Source organism: Melanotaenia boesemani, chromosome 3, assembly GCF_017639745.1.
Source record: "Melanotaenia boesemani isolate fMelBoe1 chromosome 3, fMelBoe1.pri, whole genome shotgun sequence".
Lineage (NCBI taxonomy): Eukaryota > Metazoa > Chordata > Actinopteri > Atheriniformes > Melanotaeniidae > Melanotaenia > Melanotaenia boesemani.
In genome coordinates, this window is record NC_055684.1 from 25,926,941 (window position 1) to 25,947,610 (window position 20,670).

Genomic DNA, 20,670 nt, shown 5'->3' on the forward strand with positions numbered 1-20,670 from the left:
TGAGACAGTTTCAGCTCTCATGAGCCCTGAAGCTGTTTTGGTTACCACGTAACAGCATGCTATAGTGGAGCCTAATCACAGGACCGAGTACTAAAATGCTTGTATTGTTTTGATCTGATGTAAGAGACACTTGAATAAATATCTTTTCAATTGCTTATTCAGTGTTAAAGCTCATGGAGTATAACCATAGATGAAATGTGGGCATTTTAAGCATGCTATTTTTGCTTCAAGCATTTTTTCTAGTATATTAGACGTTCTACACATTAGAACTATGTGTCAGGTTGGAACTCACTGTCATCTGATGAGGTCCTCCTCAGAAAATGCTTAAGGTCTCGGTTCTTTCTAGTTGTAAAAAATCTATTATTGGTGAACATGTTGCCATGCCGACATGATGAATCTCAGTATGTTAACATGAAATAGAAATATGTTTTTAAGCAGCTAAACATGCTTAAAAGCACAGGAAACTCAGCACATATGGAAATTGTCAGATTTTGTTTGTCAACAGTAAAAGCTCCTTGTGGTGTACGTTTTGCTAAAGTAATACGCTGTATGTGGCATACATCAAATTTCAAACAAATCAAATTATATTACTGAAAATATGATGAATGGGATTTAAAACTTTTTAAATTTTACTCTCAATCTAGACAGAAATAATATTCTCACATTCCATAATGCAGACTGTTTATCAGATAGAGTTAATTGATAACTAAACTAATTCAGTTTTATCATAGCTATGGACATAATGTCCTAACAGACTTTAAAATAAAAAAGTAATAATTACTAAATAACTTTTAAAAAAGATGTTATCCCATAGATTATATTCTCAAACCTTGTAGCTACAGTTCAGTACCACTGAAATGTATTTTTTAAGGTTTAGATTTAAATCTCATCATGCTCCTTTTCTCTACATGCTGCTTTTTTTAAATCCTTCCATTCGGTCATCATTAGAGCTAAATAAATGGAACATACGTGTAGATGTCTATGTTGAGCAGCACCAGCCATAACAACAGTAACCCTGGACACTGTTCTTCCTCAAGCAATTTATCCTCATTGATGTAATGGATAAGTCCCTATAGGGCTTTTTTTTTTATTTTGCTCATGGTTGCTCAGGGAAGGCAGCTGCCATGCTCTTAATGACAACACCGCATCCAGGAGCTATGGATCAAACTAGCCTTGAAGCAGCCTTTCAGGTCTATATTATATGATGCTATAGTATTGATTCACCATATCACAGATTATTATAAACACACACAGATTAATAGTACGTTTTCAGCTCCAGCCTGAGTAAAAATGTTAGAAGAATCTCGTTTTTCTGCAGTGTTTTTGATGCATGTTTGTGTTGAATGATAGCTTTGTCATAGCTGAGTCTTCATTATATAGAAGGAAGTTCCATTTTCAGTATTTCCCCCAGGGAGATTTCTTTATGTTGCTTTTCTTATAATGTAAAAACAGTGTTGAATACTAAGCAAACTTTCCTCCACAGCGTATTGAACCGCTGTTGTTAAAATGCTATTTGACATGTTTGCTGGCAGATTTAGTGAATTCTTTATCGTTTTCAGTATTTTTGTTCAGTTTTCTGATTTTTAGTCTGTCTAATAAAAGAGATTTAATTCACTTTATCTTTATGCTGTCTGTGTCTGAGGCTGTTAATGACACCTAACTGTGGAAACGCGCAGAGCTATGGTAGCATCAATGTTCTGCACACTGGAATTTGGCTGCTCTCCATGTTTCTGTGCCTGGTAATAACAAGAGAGACCTTCAAGTGTTGAGGTCAGGAATGAGCAATCTCCCTTGTGAAATATTCACACATTGAATATATCAAATGAACTAAACTCTGCCGTCTTATGCAACCAGGCAGAGGTTTCCTGCCTCAGTCTTGTATCACGGGTTAGAAACCCCCAAGTTTTCACGTCACTTAGCTTTGTTAATTAATTCACCATTTGCATGTCTGTGAAATTTAATTTAAATACTGTTACAGATTCTTCTCACATTATGTTGCGTAAGTTTAACTGCATGAGAGGAAATAATTGAATTTTGAATGCTGGTTATTGCTATGCCAGTGGGAGATAATTACTGTGCACTACGGAAAAAAGTTGCATTTTTCAGTGCTTCACATAATGGGAATATAAGTCAATTTAACCCCAAAAAACATCTAAACTCCATCATTTCAAAGTCTTTTTCTTTGATCCCAGTGCATTTAGATCATCAGTACAGTTATAAAATGCTCTTTAAGTCAATTCTCTTTGGTGAGTTCATGTGCAAAAAGCAAAAAAAAAAGAAATTAACAAGCAAACCTCTAATTGGCATTGATCAAGAGACTCACCTGTTCTAAAATATATTAAAACTCTCTCTGTGTTTGAGAATCTGTAGAAACAATATATTACTACATTGTCTCTTATCCACATCCAGTCATTGTAGATTATTGTAGGTAGTGTTTAGACATGTTTATACTATAAATAATGATGCATCATATGTAGGGCTGTTACTAACTCCATTTCAGGCCACTATGAATCCACAGATATCTCACTTGTCCTCGTTTGGTGCAATGACTGATTCAGGAATGAATCTGTGCTCTGCATGATGAACTGACTGCCAGCATAATTAAAGATTGGCTGACAGTGGGCACAGATGAGCTGTCTGCACACCTGACAGTTGTCTTATATCTTCCTTTGAAAACCCAGTCCTGCTGAGTATTTGTCTCCTTTCCAATGTCATTACCCATACACATTGGCTGAATCCTGAGTGATAGCTACATATTTCATGTATTGGTAAGAATTCCTACCACCAACTTTTGAGTGTTTCTGTAGGTAAACACCCTACAAATCCTCATTAATAACTAGTCAGTGTTTTCTCTTACTGTCCTTCGAAGGTTGTTTTTTCCCATGACATTTGCAAGGATGTCTTTTAAGTTTCTGATTCAAAACTTCAGTTCATCAGAAATAATATGCTTTTCCTTGCAACAGCACAATGTTCAAGCTTTGTAACAAATTAAATGTGTTTTCCATTTTTAAGAAAATATGTTGCATCAACCAAAACAGAGCAATTTACGTTTGATGTTTTAGTTTAGTGTTGTGCATATCTTTGAGTAGACCTTTCCTTGACAATCCAACTTTGTAGATGGAGAACTTATTTCCATAAAATCTGTCAAAATGTTTTTCAAATTGGTTTGTTTAACATCGTCCTGTCACTCACCTTTTGAGTAAATGACCGTAGAATAGAATAGAATAGAATAGAGTATAGCTGTTACTACAGTGGCAAGTTACATCTATTGACATCTCTGAGTTTCAATTACAAGTTTAAAAATGTGCATTTAAAAATGTAGGGACAAAAAGGATTAGAAAAGGTAAAAGTAAAGGTCCAATTTATTTCTGTAGCACATTTCCAACAATTTCATGGTGCCCTAAGTGCTTTACAAACTAAGATTCAACTAAAATAAATAAAGTGCATGACAGCAATGTATTAAATAAATAAAAGAAAACAATAAAATAAGGTAATTAAACTATTAAACAACTAAAACAACAACAACAAAAGTAGCATAAATTAACTAAAATATATACAGCATTGTGGATAGGTAAATGTGGCTTCAATGTTTACCTATTTTGACTGAAATCAGCTTTTCCTTTTAAGTCACGGAAATTATATAATTAAGAAATGTTAACAGTAAAAAATGCACAAGTGTAAATGATATCGTTAGAAATTTAGCTGCCTTAATTTCAGGGTTTCAGAGTCCTGATAATGCTTGTGCTGACTCAGGACAAGAGGGAGCCATAATGTAAATGGTTGTGACTTTATATGGGCTGCTAAAGGTTTACATACCTTCATGTTTAATGCTACCAAACACATGCACTAAATTAGCTACCAGACAGGCATTAGATAAAGATGTCTCAAAATGATGTTAACAAGTATGACAAGTATTAAGTGAAAAGCATGGACCACAAACAATGTGTCAGGTAGATCAGGAGCAGCGTCTTCTGTGGCAGAGACTTGGTCTTTTTGTACAAATATGCTCCAAAACATATACATACATCCTGATTAATGTTACCAATAACGTGATTTTTCAGTCATGAACAATATCAAGATGTGTACTATAGATATATATTTATATATATGTATTCATGACTACTTGCTTGTACAGTTAGTTCGCATGCACTGTGAGCAAATGAGATAACAAGCTACAAAAAGAAGTTAGCAGGTGGATAGTGACGACACTTGGTGGAACAAGCAAGCTATCTGGAGAGGTATTATCCACCTTAGAAATGTGAGGCAGGGTGTGCAGGGATCAGCTGTTATGAGGCAGAAATTATCTTCTGGAAATTACTGTATTTTCATTACAGCACAGTTTGAAAAATGGATAGGGGCTCTTACTGTGTTTCAATGGAGTACTGCGTCTATCTGTAAATATCCACAATAGCAGGGAGTGAAGGAAAAGCAAAATAAAAATAGAATAGAATAGAATAGAAATACTTTATGTATCCCTTCAGAGAGCCCTCAGGGAAATCAAACTGTCATCAGTATACATGCAGATACACACTAAGGTGCAGAGTGGCTGTATGCTCCTGAATGTTTGCTGAGACATTCAGAATCGTCTTGCCAACTGGTTTTGGACATTTCACTCGGGGCCAGGGTGGAAAATCTGCACAGAAAGTCTGGTGTGATATTTCTGTTCTCATATGCCACCACTCGGCAACGTTTCTAGAACCATTCAGGACTGCAGTCGATTAGTGGCAATGACTTTGTGCAACATTATCAAAGAGATGTGTTGCCAGCTAAAGAGTAAAAAGCTACCCATATCCTCGTTTGTTGGGCAGATATGTGGATAACTTTACCAGCTGGCAAAAACCCATGTAAATCTTTTACATTTTCTGAAGGATCACAGGTTTTGCCAAGAGCAGAAGATGACTGAGCATATAGACCAATAAATGCCCTGTAGAGTCCTGGGAGTCTCAAAGGCAGCAAACCCTCCGCAGCACCCACTTCATGATTCAAAATGCAAACTGATCCCTGTTCATATGTCTCTTGTAAATAAAGATTCACATGCAGACACATTTTGCTTCATAAAACCCCTTTTCAGTGGCTTATTGTATGCTCTTTGTAACAGGTTATACAAATACTCATTCAGAAATGTCTAACTTGTCAAAAGTAGTTCTGAGATTTGGACATTTATGTTTTTTAGCAAATATGATGCAAATTTATTAATTTAATTAGTTAATCAACTTGATCCAAAGTACCAGTGTAAGAGTTAGAACATACATGTTACAGCATTATTCTGCCATTTGGGGGCAGAGATATGTGCAACACTGGCCTCTTTTAGTTGTGCTGATGTTTTTGTTGTAGGAAGTCGAGTTTAGCTCTGCTGTGGAAAACACAGAATGTGCTTTGTTATCAAGGGTTGAATAAAGAAGGTTGTCTGGAGCAGCTGTTGCTGGAGCTTTTCATTTGTGCTTCTTTAGTATTTATTGTTTTTGGTGCTGCATGCTCACCGTTATAAAATTGTTTTTGTTGACTTTAGTCAACCTTTCCTAGCTCAAGGTAGCGTTCAACCAATCAGCATTCAAACAACGTGTGTCGTCAAGGGATACGTGTTATTAGGTTTTAGGATGTCTGTCCATCTATACTGAACAAAATACTCTCTGGGCTGAGAGCACCACAGACTGATCCCTTCATGAACCAATCTTAATTCATTCTACACTCTGTCCCAGATTAAACTAGCTGTTATACAGTAGGTAGAATTTCTGTGCCATGCAGAAGGTTGGAAATCACAAGCTGTAAATATTTTTACTCATGGAGCCAAGTAAAACTACCCTTACCCCCATCTTGCTGATAGAGTTATATAAGAACAGTATCACATATCTAATGTAAAATATTAGATGAGATTGTTCTGAAATATTGTCAGCTTATATTTTCCACAAGTCTTTATTAAAACTCATTTAAAAAAAAAATAACCTTATGATTTAGTTATTTAATTACTGCTGGAACAAGTCACAAATGATAAAAATGGACACATATTAATGGGGTTTACAATCCTACAATTCTAACTCCTAATCCTGGTTTTGCTTCCTGGATGTGTGCCCATAAAGAAATGCTTCCGAGCAAGAACCCCATCTAAACCCTAATCACAAGAGTTTTCTTTTTCATCGCAAAAACTTCAAACTGTCCATTTCTTCAGAAAACAGAAATGGGAATTAACAACAGCTGGAGTGGGACATTAAAGTTATTCCATTTGAAGGTCAGCTGTGATAGATTTCCATTTGAAAGCCCTCGACTTATGAATTAGAATTACATGTATTTGACTGATGGTCATTCAGAGAGGAGCGAGTACTGGCTCAGCTGTCAGTTAAAGACAAATTACAGTGCTCCTCTTCTGCTTGGGGTCAAAAAGGACATTTCAGCAGGATTTTTTTCTCTCTCTCACACAAATACCATGTAAAATAAATCTGTTGTGACTTGGACTGCAAACATTTTTCTGTGGACTTGATCAAACAGATTTACAACCATATCTAATAAAAGTTTTACATTAACATAATTTACTAATTTAAGAGTAGGTTAAAGTGTGAGAAGACCTTTTCTGCAATCAACCAGTTGTTTAACCTTAACGTAACCTTTTATCTTTAAGTTCTGGTCCACACACAGGAATAATGGGGTTTGACATGTTTTTGTCCTCTTCTTCTTCTTCTTCTTCTTCTTTTCCTTATCTTCATCTTTTTCTAACCACTCTTCGAACATACTTTATGACGCCACCACAATACAGGAAGCTCCCTTGTGAAATACAGTGGACTATATCTAATCACAAGCACAAGGGAGCTCAATTAAACCGCTTATATATGTTGGTGTTGAATCATAACACAAATCACATGCATAGATAGGACATATATCTTGATTTGAGACAAGAAAATTTTTGGCTGTAAATTAAAGTGCTGACACCCTAAATAAAGAGCTGTAATAGGTTGCTGTTTGTCTCATTACCAGCAGCTTCATCCTGTCTGCCCCTCGTTATATCCCCTGCTAAGTAAAGCTGTCTTAGAGCAGCCGAGCATGAGCCTGCCTGCTGTCCAATCTCCATATTAAACACCAAAGAAAAGGTCAGCTTAACAACACCTAAACAGTTATTGACAGGTCAGAAGGATGGAGGAGGGCTAGAGGGGGTCGGGAAGGTCAGTGAACTAGATAAACACCATACAGATGTGAAACTGAAACTGTTGAAATTTACAGATTAGGGGGAATAAATGAGATCACTGTTGAGGGGGAGTGGTTTTACAGATGGAAGAGCTCAGGGGGCACCTGAGGGTAGATACTTGCAGTACAAATGGAATGGGTGTCTGGTTAATGTAGAAAACACTTGAATTGAGCAAACTGATTTAGCAAGCACTCTGGAGAGACTGTCACGTAATTATCTGACAAGAAACCCAATGTTTCTGACTTCAAAAGATCTAAGTTATCAGAATTTTCCCTTAAGTTTGATATTTTCATATATGAAGATGACTAACCTCAAGGTGCGAAACATAACAAAAACCAAAAACACATTTCAGAAAACACTGAAAAGGGTCCCAAATTGGTAATAATGTGAATTAATTTGTGTTTTACAAAATGCCACCATTTTTTTCTTGTTGAGTTTTGTGAACCAGTATCATGCTTTGGTTTTGTTTTCGCCTATTTGTCCTATGATGTTGTGTTTTGCACTTGCCTTTGCCTAAACCCACATCTCCATTGCCATTTTTCGATTCACTTTTAGAAATTGTGAACAAGAAATAGTGAATAGAAGTAGAATAAATTAAACTTTAAAAGGTTTATGTGCTAGCTAGAGGTAGGTTTGGTCTGTTTCACAGAAGCCTTGAGGAATGGAAAAAAATTGCAACTTGTGTCTGAAATGGCAAATAATGCATCTGAGCCAGAAAACAAAAAACTTACTTGTCTGACTGGTGTCTTCTATAAAATAATACAACATCCTAGATATTTCAAGGATTTAAAGTAATTCCAGAATAGCTCTCTTCATTTTCAACTGGATGTTCCCCATAGTTGCTAGTCCACCATAATGTGAGGACAACTACTTCTTCTATTAAATTACAACCACTAGCAGTATCTGTTTTATACTTTTGTTTGTTTATTTTTATACTTCAGTACAGTCAAATGCAACCAGTATAATTCACATTTGTTTTTTAACAGCCTATTAAAAGATTGCTTAAGACTTGCTTTAAACTAAAACCTAGCTGCAGTCAGTGACAAACTCTTATCACTTACTGTTGTATAAAGCCACATCCTACCTACAGGGTGCTGCCTCCTACATTGCTGTTATATTTAAAGTATTTCATGTTTCACACATGAGGTGGAACATTAAGAAATGCTTTCTAAATTGTTGAGAAAAAAGGAACAGAGTTGACAGCTCACAGGAAGACTCGATTAGTGTCATTAACTATCTGGACATGGAAGCACAAAAGGGCACTAAAGGAACACACACACCCCTAACCGGTCCCCCATGCCCTCTAGTCCTGGTTGTAGTGCTATGGGGGAACATGAAATTTTGCTATGTACTATTTACCAGGTGTGACTATCACCTTGAATAATCCATAAACAAACTCTACTAAAAGATTTTTCCTCATTTTTAATCAAAACTAAGCCAGTTGTGATACTGAATATATGTTGCTTAGTGATGGGTGCCAGCTGTCAATATAAACGATACCATATGTCTTAAATATTTGTTTAAAAAACAAATTGAACAGAGGATTACCCTATTACCTGAACATTGTAAATGAACTGATCATGAATCCATTCCTAAGAGAATCTCTGTGTCAATATATAGATCTCTGCCAAAGTTTGGAAATTCATATCAACATTAAGACCAAGATAACTCTTTATTAAACAAATTGCTTTTATGCTATTCAGAGAAGTTACATTACTTTTTTTCTCTCTTTCAGATTCATCTGTGCATCACAGACAAAAGACAGTAGTAACAGACATGTGCTATCCAACAGAGATATCCAGCCTGATGGACTTTGGCACTCCAGACTGCTCGCTAGGCAAAGGTAGGTTGTTACTCGAAATTACAAGGGGTTGCCTTGGTGACAGCAGGACATGAGCATGGTGATTTATCCTGGTGGTTAAAAAGACACAGAGCTGTCAGCTTGGCTTGGGAGCTGAACACTGGAGCAAAGGCTTGTGCAGGAGAGAACAATCAGATAACAGCACTTGGTACCTGGCCATAAGGGCCAAGCTTTGATTTATCTCAGCTACACATGTTTTGTTTCCCAGCATCAAGTATCATATTACTCATGAGACTTCTACAGAAATTCTTTATACTTTGCAGACCGGTTTGGAGTTTATCACTCTTGGGTTTTATTGGAATGTGCAATTATTGCATCACTGCCAGACCACTTATGTTCAGCAATCACTGCCATCAGTACGAGAAATACAATGTTTAAAAGAGGCTTGTGTCGCTCAGGATGAAAGACTCTTTCCATTTCCTCCTGTGCCGTAGTCACAGTAAACTGCATGTATTCATATCACAAAAGATATTGATCATGAAGTCTATTGATTTCATATGTTTTGTTGCTTAATCTTTAAGTCATTTTTTCTCTCATCATAATAATTGCTATTATTCTGCATTGTCCTCATGCTTATATCCTACCAGAATCTGAGCTGTGTTTGTAATTTAGATTTTTCATCTATTCGAGCTCATGAAGCAGGCAGGGTATGCTAATCAATGGTCAGACAAGTCTCTCAATATTTCCATCAGTCATAAGCAGCAACAGTTGTGACCTAAGAAACTCATTTTCCTCCTTCTCTGTCACTGCTCATCACTGCTTCAGTATCCCTTCTCTCCTTTGCTTTTTCAGCAGGGCTTCTCTCAAAGTAATATTTCCATGCCACTTCATCTGAACTCTCTATCAACACACTGCAGTACTGCTAATGCAGACTGACAGGTCATCTGAAAGGAGAGAAATGCAGGAGATGAGAGTGGAGGACAGAAAAAGAGAGTTTAGTAGGCTTTAATGTGAGCAAAGCAAATTAATGACACAGTGATCAAGGGAGGTAAGCAGGAGAATAAGGACACTGAGGGGTGGAAAATTTCAGACTGAGGAGGCGTCAGGATAAAAGCAATGCTGCATATTGAAATTCAGTGTATCTTGGAAACAAGCTATGACTTTGGGATTATAAAGTGCTGCATTTGGTCAGAAATGTCCCATTTGTTCATATCCACAGACATGATTAACCCACTTTTTTCCTGTTGCACACAAAAATAAAAACTAAAAAAAAAACATGGAATATTGGATCACAGGGCTTCTTCAAATAATCATAAATACACTGTTGTTTCATATTTAACAGGCAGAAAAGTCTGGACTCAAGGGTTGGAGAGGGAGGCAGGAAGAGTCAAGACTGAGTCTTGTACTGACCACTACTACAGTAGCTTTACTTTAAGATTAAAGCTTTTGCATTAACTCATTGTTTCCTCCCACTTTCACGCCTAGTTTTTTCATAGTTTTACAGTACAAACTACATGGTTTTGTTATGAGTTAAAACCGAGGTAGTTATGGTTCGGAAAACATTGTGGCTCCTGTTAAAACAGACATTTTAACACTTATTGTGTATCACTTATTTACATTTATGCATTTAGGCAACACAGATATCGTAGTTGATCCAGCAACTGATTCCACTCCTATCATCAGAGCTTAAGGTCCAAACAAGAAAGAAGCCGTTTACCACAATTGCTCATTTTGGAAATACCAGTTCAGTATGTTGTGTAGCACAGATTCAGTCCCTTGTTTTATTACCCCCACTGTTAGATGAACATTCATATCCTGACAATGCGTGTATTGACTTTATATTCAGTTTACAATGGTGGATAATACATCACACTCCTTTCATACTACTTCCAGAGAGGTTTCAGTAAAATGATTACGTTCTCCATCCTCGCTGAGCATCATCTTCTCGAGCACAGCTCTTCTCACCTCACTCCTCTCTTCTCCTCAGGTCTTTTAGGAAGTTAAACTTCCTTCTTCATGTTGCTAAGATCACTTTATGGATCATAGGGAGAAAGATGAGGAAAAGAAAAGACCAGGAGACACAAAACAAAGAAGTAAGATGAACCCATAGAACAACCTGACAGAACATGAATGGCAGTTCTGCTAATGTTTTGTAGTAGAAGTTTTGTTGCTAAGCCAAAAAAAAACCCACATCTGGAGAGTAGAGTAAACAGGTTTCACCTGGTGTCAAGGCTGTTACACCTGCCTTCCACAACTTGCTGTGTGTGTGGAGATGGTTGACAGAAAATATCAGACTATGCTGAGAATTAAAATAGTAAATTTTTCCTTATATTTACCGATGGTTTACATTTTTCTATTTATTTAAATGCAGTTGTATTAATTCCAAGTACATTTAACCTCACTTCTATTTATTTAAAATCTGTGTAGATATGATCCGCTTTGAAGTAGTAAAAATTTGGCTCTACGAAAACTTAAACTAATGGCCAGTGCAAGAAAAGCATGCATTTGCAATATCAGCCTTAAACTCCAACATCCCTACTGCAAAAACTAATGGAGAGTCATTGTTGCAGCATTTTGTCTCAGCTCAGATCAGTCAGACAGAATCTGGCTGTAATCCTCGAGGTGTCATTGCATGATTGACAGATCCAGCGCTTCATGTGACAACTATCTGGTTAGATTACATTTGATCTTTGGGCGAAGCTAAATGCAAAGCATCAACTTCTGACAGGCAGGCCAAATGACATTGTTGCTTTTAAATGCAGTCACGCCTTGAATACAAAAAGATTTGACTCAAATTTCTTTTGCACACAAACAGACACAGTATACGTGCAGTTCAGTATGCTACTTGTGTCACTCAAGTGCTTATAAACCAAAAAAACTCTATTACCAGTTTATATCGAGGTGAACCCTGCAGGCTGAATTAATTTTCTCCAAACTATCTGCTTGTACCTGCCTCAGGCATAAAGATCTCTGAGAGGAAAAATGGAATAGCCATATCCTTATTTTCTCTGTCCACTCACATCCAAGTCAACATCCAACCTGACTCAGATGGCCCTTTGTCAGCATAGAGCAGCAAAGCAATCAAATGGCTGGAGGGTTTAAGATACCACACAAGAGCCTGTATTTACAAACACATCTGAGCATGTAGAGGTAAGACAGTTTGGTTTGAAGCATGAACTTCCTGTCCCCTCTTCACAGTTTTGATCTATTTATGGGGACATTTACATTTAAGTTTGCTCAAGCTCCTTTTACATTGCGTTCAGGGTTTATGTTGCTGTCTTCTGTGGCCAAAACACAAGATCACATTCAGGAAGTGAGTAAAATAAACTCAGTGAACATTGCAGACTCAAAGGGAGTGCATAGCTTTTACAAGGAGAGGTTCTCTGTTCTCTCTGTTATTTCTTAGTATAACAGCATACATAAAAATGATCTGTTAGCTTTCTGCCATCAGGTGGAGTGAGAGTTCCTCACCCAGTTTGTTACCTGAGGTGCAGTTTGTGTTCCCCTCCCCCTCCTCCCTGCCTGTGTATTTGTGGGGGAGACGAAAAGCGGGAGTGGGCGTGGGCGAAAGTTGTCAAAGCTGTATTTGGGCGTGTCCCTGAACAGGTACACAGAAAGGGAGAAAAGCAACAGGGACGGTGGCTCTCAGGGGAAGGCTTCCTAGTAACCTGCCTGGGTGGAGCCACGGAGCTGAGCGTCCAGCTCTGGTGGTGTTGTGGGTGAAATTTGAATGGTGTGTGCTCACCGGTCTGTACGTATATGTGTGTGTGTGCTTTCTTTTTTTGTTTTTTCACATGCTATGAGAGTTCAGACCATATTTTAGAGTGGAGTCAAGCGGAGCCTGTGCCGAGGAGGACATGAGGTCCGAAAAGGAGGAAGGGAAGGCCGGTGAGTTACTGACAGAAAAGGAGTCAGAGGGGAATTGAAAGAATTTGTTGTTGTGTGTTAGCAGTGGCCATGAATGTGGCTTGTGTTGCTGATGACTGTCTTTACTCTCATGTGTATAGGTTTGTGCTTGGCTTCATTATATAACAGAAATTTGAGAGTAAAAACCAGTGTGTTCATTTGTGAAACTCCCATGTTGCCATTGAATGGAAAACAGAGTCAAGTATTGAGCAGTGAAGAATGCCTTTGCTTCAATGGCTTCATTGAACTGTTTGTCTTTTTTTCTGTTGCTTTAGATTTCTATTCAGACTTAATTACAATAGGAAACAATAGTTATTTGACTTATATTAAATTATTAGTTAAATCCTTATTAAACACATGGCAGTTTATGAAACAGAAACCCACTGCAACTAATAACTACTTTCATGACCAGCTTAAAAGCTAATTGATTCATTCTTAGATAAATAATTAGTCTGTAAAATGGCTTGAATTACTTAAATTCTTAATTACAAGTTCATTATTTTATTCTTAAAAGATTGTTGGGGAGATTTACGTGTTTTAAAGTTCACAAAAGATGTTATATTCCTAACACTACTTCTTTTTCTGCCGCACTTCTTGACACTTTTCAATTCTTCATAGTGTCAGTCCCTTTAAGGCTCCATAAATAAAAGAACCTGTGTGCTCTGATTTTTCTGTTTGCTACAACACTTGGCTGCTTCATAGTGATGTAATCAGAAAGCCTAAATTACAAATTGCCGTTACCGGTAATTTTTTTCTCAGAGGGAATACCTTTCCTGTGTGGACATGCAATGATAGCTACAACACATTGAAGAGGAAAACTAAAAAGCAAATTGAGTCTTTAAAAATGTTTTTGTATTACAAACAGGCCCTAAAATACTGAATTAATTATCACAGAAGATTACAAAACTATAAGGTATACAAAGTAGGAAAGCTGGTAGATGACAGTTTATTTAAAAGGTTGTAGAAAAATTTATTTTATCAAAAACCCTCATAATTAGGTTTTGTGACAATCAGCTTCATGCAATGCTTGTTTCAGCTTTAATGTGAACTACTGGAAAATAAGCACTGCTTTTAACAGGTTTAAAACACTTTCATGGTTAATGCAGCATTAAACGAAAAGCTATTAAACAGTGTGTCACAATGCACATGGTTTTCAGTATTTGAAACAGTACTGTAAGATACTCCTCCTTTCATCTTGACACTTTGAGGGTATTCCATAAAATAGTGTTACTGTACAGACGCTTTGCTTTTGCTTCTGTGTTCATGTTAATCGTACTGAGCTGATTTTTTTTTAATAAATCTATTCTATATCCCAGTCTTATTTGCTGTTTTGCTTAGGAACTAATGCTGGTCTGACCTACATGCTGACCTGCTGACGGACATGTTCATATGGATGATCTGTTAATCTCCTATAAGCGTTGTGCATTAATAGAGTGGTGTTGGTCAAATACTGCACAGTATTACAGACTTTAGTGGCTCAGCAGACATACAGAAGCTTTTCTAATCTGGGAGGAAATAATACCAATGGACAATAATAGCAACAGTACCTTTGGTGTTTGGATTGATAGAAACCACATTTGTCTTCCCTTACCGAATAATAATGAGTAAAAATGTTGAATATTGTTTTAACATACTGAAATATGTTACAGGTATCTGGTTTGTATTAAATCTCCCCTTCTCAGTGAGATTATCTTTATTTTTTGCTCACAGGTTATGATTAGGGTTTTTCTAAAGTTTGTCTTTATGTTTAGGTGTCTGAATAGAAATAAATGTGCTCCCAACGCGTTGTGCATGCTCCTACTGCAGCTGTTGTACTCTGAACCCTGAGCTCATCAGAAGATAATGACTTTGACCAATTGCAATGCAACAGACAGATGGTACTACCTCCTTCAGTATTGTACTCACAGTGTTTTACCAAGACATGTGCCACATGTTAATTTTTCTATTGTTTTGCTTTTGTTTATTTCTGTGTGAGCTGTAGCCACACAGAATGTGTATTTATTGCAATGTTTACATGGTTTAAACCTGTCAGTAAGGCTTTTAGACATCAGTGGTACCTCTAGCTGCTAAACAGGCATCACATACTGTACAGTATGTGGGATTATGCTTATGCCTCAGGACACATGAGATACTATTATTTCTATTTTAATGTCTCTCTTTAAAGGAGCTACAGTGTGATTTATGAGCCTCACACTTGCTATCTACAGAATGTCTCCATACACACTTCTTTCAAACAGAATAAATTGTCTCTAGAAATGTGAAATGATTACATTTTCTATGGAAACTGAGGCCATACTTGAGTTAAAACAGCTTGAGGATGTTTGCTTCTCAGGCTTTTCACTTGTAAGAATGATGAAAGGGCAGGGGTCCTTATGATTGATTGAACTCAGCTTTATTGCTGTGCAAATCTAAACTGCAGAGATCTTTATTCCTCTAAAGATTCTACTATAAAGTCAGGTTAATTTTCTTAATCAATGGCTAATTAACTTAATGTAAACTATGACCATTTATAAATGATCCTTCATTGAGTGACAGTGCAGATAAATGCAGTTTGTGACAGTATTAGAAATATAAATAGCTTTGTCTGTGATCTCTGTGTTCATCTTGGGGCACATCCTTGGCAGTGTGCCTAATCTGAACATAATAAACGTGTGAATTAATTACAGCCGTCTACACTTGGCATCAATGTACTGACCTCAGTTGTAATGTAAACCAACAGGCAATTAATTAATAGAGGCCGTTCCCAAAAGGTAACATTAACTTGCACAGATATTCAGACTTTCCAAGAGTTATATTTTTCTTCATACTTTCTTCTTGCTTGAGGAAATTCATTTTGCACTGAAATACAGATTTTCGAGTAATGAGCCAGGTCCAAGTTTAATTATAAGTTTAAAAACAACTATAAACACATTGTATCTAAACTACAAGGGGTCAAATGCAATTTTAGCTCATTAAATGTAAAAATCTGCCACAGATATTAAGGTTAGCTGGTTGCCAACAACATTTGGGTGTGGACTGGACAGTTGAAAAAGCAAAGGAACGGATGGATGGAGGGAGTAAATCATCTCAATGGTGAAGAAAACCTCTTCATAAATTCACAGCTTGCCAGGAATGTGCTGCAAACCGTAGGCGAGCATGTTTCCTTATCAGCGATAAAGAAGCAAAAATGATCTGACTGAAGGAAATTAACCTCTGTCAAACTGATAGAGGGAGAAAACAGAGGAGGAGAAAAAGGATCAGTTCATGAGCTGAAGCATCCTAGCTTATCTGCCAAACACAGCAATGCTTCTGTTGTGGCTTGCACATGAGCTGGTAAGTGGGATTTCACTACTGGCAGCAAGATGCACTCATGCATATGTGAGTTTTTTTGAGTGATTAGATCTAACAAGACACTTCAAAACCCATTTGACAATGTTATATCAATATCTGCAGCTCTGTAATTATAAATGTACAGTAGTGGCAGAGCAACCAAAAGGGTTTCTCAGGGTGAAGAGGTGGAATATTTTCAACAGTCACCACAACTTGAATAATATTGTGCATGTTTTCCATTTAAAAAGACGACACTCGAGACAAAGCAGTCTCACAACAAGCAAAAGATTAAGGTGGGTGGATTCAGGGAAGATGGACATCCTCTGCTGATTCCTATAGAACAAAGACTTGAGGCTGTTGTTGAGTGCTTTGGTATTCACTGAATATTAAATATGATAATTTGACTGTAGGAATTGTAGTGCTATATTTAGCGAATTTAGTGACTATTTCAAAGAAGCAACTAGCGACAAATCTTGAGACTTTTTCTGGTGTTATTGGAGACTCTTGAAAACTGACGTGAAAGAACCTTTACTTCTTCTTACTTCTTAACTTTTGAGCCAGGGATATTTTCTATTTCTTTTTTTACTGTTTGGAATTGAAATACAATTCAGTGTATTTTTCCAAACATTACTATGACTTGAGTTAACAATATTAATGTCTGTGTCTGTTATTTGACCAAGTCTTCCACTAAAACCTAGTGAAGTAAAAAAATTTGCTTTTTGGGGACAAATATTCTTATGTGATTAAAATGTGATTAATCAAGATTAATTAATTACAAAGCCTATAAATAATTAGATTATATATATATATATATATATATATATATATATAAAACATGTATATAAAAAACACGTAGACAACACTGTAGACAGAAATAAATAACACTGCTAAATGATCAGATTCTGCCTCAACAACCTCGGTTAGGTAAAGTCTCAATGTTGTTATCTCCCACATGTGTTGCTTCAGGAACATTATGGACTGGTGCACCGTGATTTCTAACAAAAGCTTTACTTTCACTGTCGCTAGATGACCAATTATCATCCTCAGGAAGCAATTATGCCCCTCCAGAATCATAGATAGCTTATAGCTGCGAAAGTACTTCATCAACAGTGAAGAAGCGTTTCGATATGTTGCTGCCTTCTTTGTAATCCTCTCTACATCAGCCACTGAGAGCACTTCCTCATCGGCTTTGTATGGAGCAAATCAAATTGGATTTCCTTATAATCTTAGTATTAGATTTTTTTTTTCTGAACACAGTTTGAGTTGGAGTCTCAGATTGTTGAGACATCAGGTATATTGCTTGTTCTGGTGTCTTTTTTTTATCTGATAGAAGTGCTTCTACTGCTGTTTGAAGCCTCAGCATATCAAATGTGACTCTTTACAGCCCACACACTCTATATAGCCTCTGCTCCATCACTGCACCAGCTCCTACTGTGCTCATAGTACAAATTAACAATATAGATGCTAAAAATAAACCTGCTGATTATTTAAAAAGACCCACTAATCACAGCAGCCCACCTGCGCTATCCACCCCCCAACTACCTCTTGATTTGAGACACAGCAAAGAGCTACTGAGGAGATGAATGTGCTTATTTGTGAAGCCTCTCAGCTGAAGCCTTAAATGGTTCTCTTTCTCTGCTTTCTGTTTTTTCTGTTAGATTTCAATTGTGAATTAACTTTGATATTTTTCTGCTCTAGACAATATTTAGGTTATACCTTTTTCTCAAGCAACAGGTTGCTGTGACATAAAAACTCTGAAGTGACTTTTTTTGTGGTTGAAGTCTTGTTTAATCAGTCGCATGGATCTCAAAGCTTGTTGTCAAATTTTGCACAATGACGCATTAGTTAAAGTCAGGTGTGTTGAAACAGGGAAACATCTAAAACCTGCTGAACAATGGCCCACGAGGACCGGAGTTTGACATCCCTGTTGTGTGTGTTGTTCTTCGTCAACATAACTATATTCTGGGTCACAATGCTGCATTCATACAGCATCATCTCATCGACTGCCTACGTGGGCGATAATATTAGTCTCTCCGAGCTGTTTACATTTTCTAAAGAAGATGTAAAAGTCATAACATCACCATATATGATGACCGTGCAAAGTTAAATACCCAGTAATACTGAAAAAATGTGATTTGACTCAAAGAAAGTTTTTCTTGTTATGAGTGAAGCATAAATGTTTGTGCAGCAGTGATTAAAGCCATGCAGTGCAGGATAACTCCAAAGCAACCAGTCTTTGCTAGGTCTACATATATATAATATGTTTTTTTTTTTTTTTAAGGTCTCATGTACATGGGCCACCTTTGGTCTGATCTGTCTCCCTGCCTGGCCCACCACCAAAATGTTTCTAGACCCACCCCTGGCTACCACCTATCACAGGCTCTTTAAATGAGATACTAAAATTGCATCTAGGGAGTTTGTTTTAAAGAATTAAGTACTGTTGAATCAAAAGTCTCAGAAATCAAAGGGACATGCTGAGTCATGGATATTAAAGTTCATGTTGACTTAGGAGCTTTTCTTAGTTTGTTTAGTAAAGCCTGAAGTCATCGAATTAGTAAGTTTAGTCTGTCTCCAGTTCATGTCATGTGATTCTTTTCTTTTCTTTTTTTTTTTAAGAGCTAAATTTTAAGATATTTGTGATTTGTTGTGAGTCCCACTAACTTCTAGAACTTTTGTTAAATGTTTTAGATTAAAAATTTAAATTAATAACAATTAATTAAATATAATTAAACTTAAAAAATGTCCTCTTAATTTCATGTTGAAATAACCCTTTTTTGTGGAAATTACATACTCATTATCTTTAACTTGTTTGGTCACACACATGAACCTGAGAGACCCTCAGTAAACCCTCTGTAAATTTGACCAGGATCACATATTCAAAAGAAATGGTGATTTTAGCACTGGCTGTAATATTTAACTTATAAGCATTATTTCATAGGCTTACAAAGTAAAAATGAAGTGCAACTGACACATTTTTACAAACTCTGTACATGTTCAGGCTTGTTGACGAATTTCTTTCAAGTCACAGTGACTGGGGGTAGTAGTGTAATGGAGCTGATATCAGTTTTAGATCAAGAAAATCTGATCACTGAAAATAACCGTTTGTGGTTAAGTATTTCACAAGAAATGAAGCAGAGGCTGAAGAGAATGTCTTGAATTTTATTCACTCATACTCAGATGTGTTAGAGAAACTTAAGGGGTCATTTTGAGGAGATATTTCTGAACTTATTCTCAAGATTATTTATAAGCTGTTTGATGAGGCGTGATAGGAGGCCCTCCAGTCATTGAGTTTCATGAATGTTTGTGCACTTCAGTTTTTTACTACTAAGACATACATATGAGATCAGACTGACGATATTAATAAGTTGAGGCTGATGACACACGTGGTTGATATTTAACATGTGGGCCTTGTTTTCCGTATTTACTGACCAGTCAAGCCCTCAGTCTTCACTTGTAGGAATCTCAACTGATCTTTATACTGCAATAAATGGAAGCCAGAGCTCAAAAGTCTCTTCTCCTAATACAGTGCAGAAATAGCCAGCTGTGAGCACAGACACTTAGCAAGTAATCCAGCATCAACAGGAAACACACTTCATCACATGGATGAACATAATGACAAGTGTGTGCTCATATTAAATCAAACAATATAAAGTGTCTGGTGTTCATTAATGATACTCTGTAGTGAAATCAGCAGTCTTTTCATCTTGTATTGAGTTTTATAAATACTTGATGAATCAGAAGACGTTTAGTGCTGTCTTTGATCAGTTGATTTAAATTATACACATTTAAGTCACAAGTCAAAATGTTACGGCATGGCAAAGCAGGTTAAACACACTGATAATAATAGTGAATATTTTAGTCATTCTATCTTTTGACAGTTTTATCCGAATACCTCCTTTAACTTCGAACTCAAATCATCTTTAAAGGTTTTTGTTTTTTTTAGTTTTTTTCTCTCTCTCTTTGTTTCTGTTGCCCAGAAATGATCTCTTATTACGGACTTTTTTTCAGACTCTTGAAAATAAATGTGACTTCCAGTGGTTGAAGGCTGTTCATGGTCCACAAATTAGTGGAAATTACTCAGACTTGTAAAAGTTCAGAAGACATGATGTCCTGTGTCATCAGGGGCAAACATAAGAAAGCTAATTTGGCCCAGTGGTCATCACATCATTTAGCTCAGGAGTCATTACAGAGACAATGTTAGCTCACTACCCCTTGAAGAGGATGAGAGTCTGAGTCAGCACAATCACCTTCAGTGCAGCTACACACTCATGTAATATGTGTCATTTTGCACTGAGCCCCTGAGAAGGACTCTGTCCAGTTGACCCATCTTTAATGGGTTAATTCTGGGTAAACTGTTACAAAATGGAAGCCCGTTTAGAGGTTTTTGATAAAGCATTTTAGAACTTAGCTGTAGTTGTTTGAAAGAGCTCTACTCACATCAACCAGTGACAGCAAAGCTTGTTGTTGTTTTTATATCCCC

General features: G+C 36.7%; 1 protein-coding gene across 1 annotated transcript in view; it reads left to right on the plus strand.

The window, feature by feature from the left end:
* LOC121637208 (kazrin-like) overlaps positions 1-20,670 on the plus strand; it is a 113,125-nt gene that overhangs the window by 79,589 nt on the left and 12,866 nt on the right. The window contains exon 4 of the mRNA XM_041981212.1: positions 8,910-9,017. Within this exon, the coding sequence (XP_041837146.1) occupies positions 8,910-9,017 (108 nt within the window). The remainder of the gene's footprint in view (positions 1-8,909; positions 9,018-20,670) is intronic.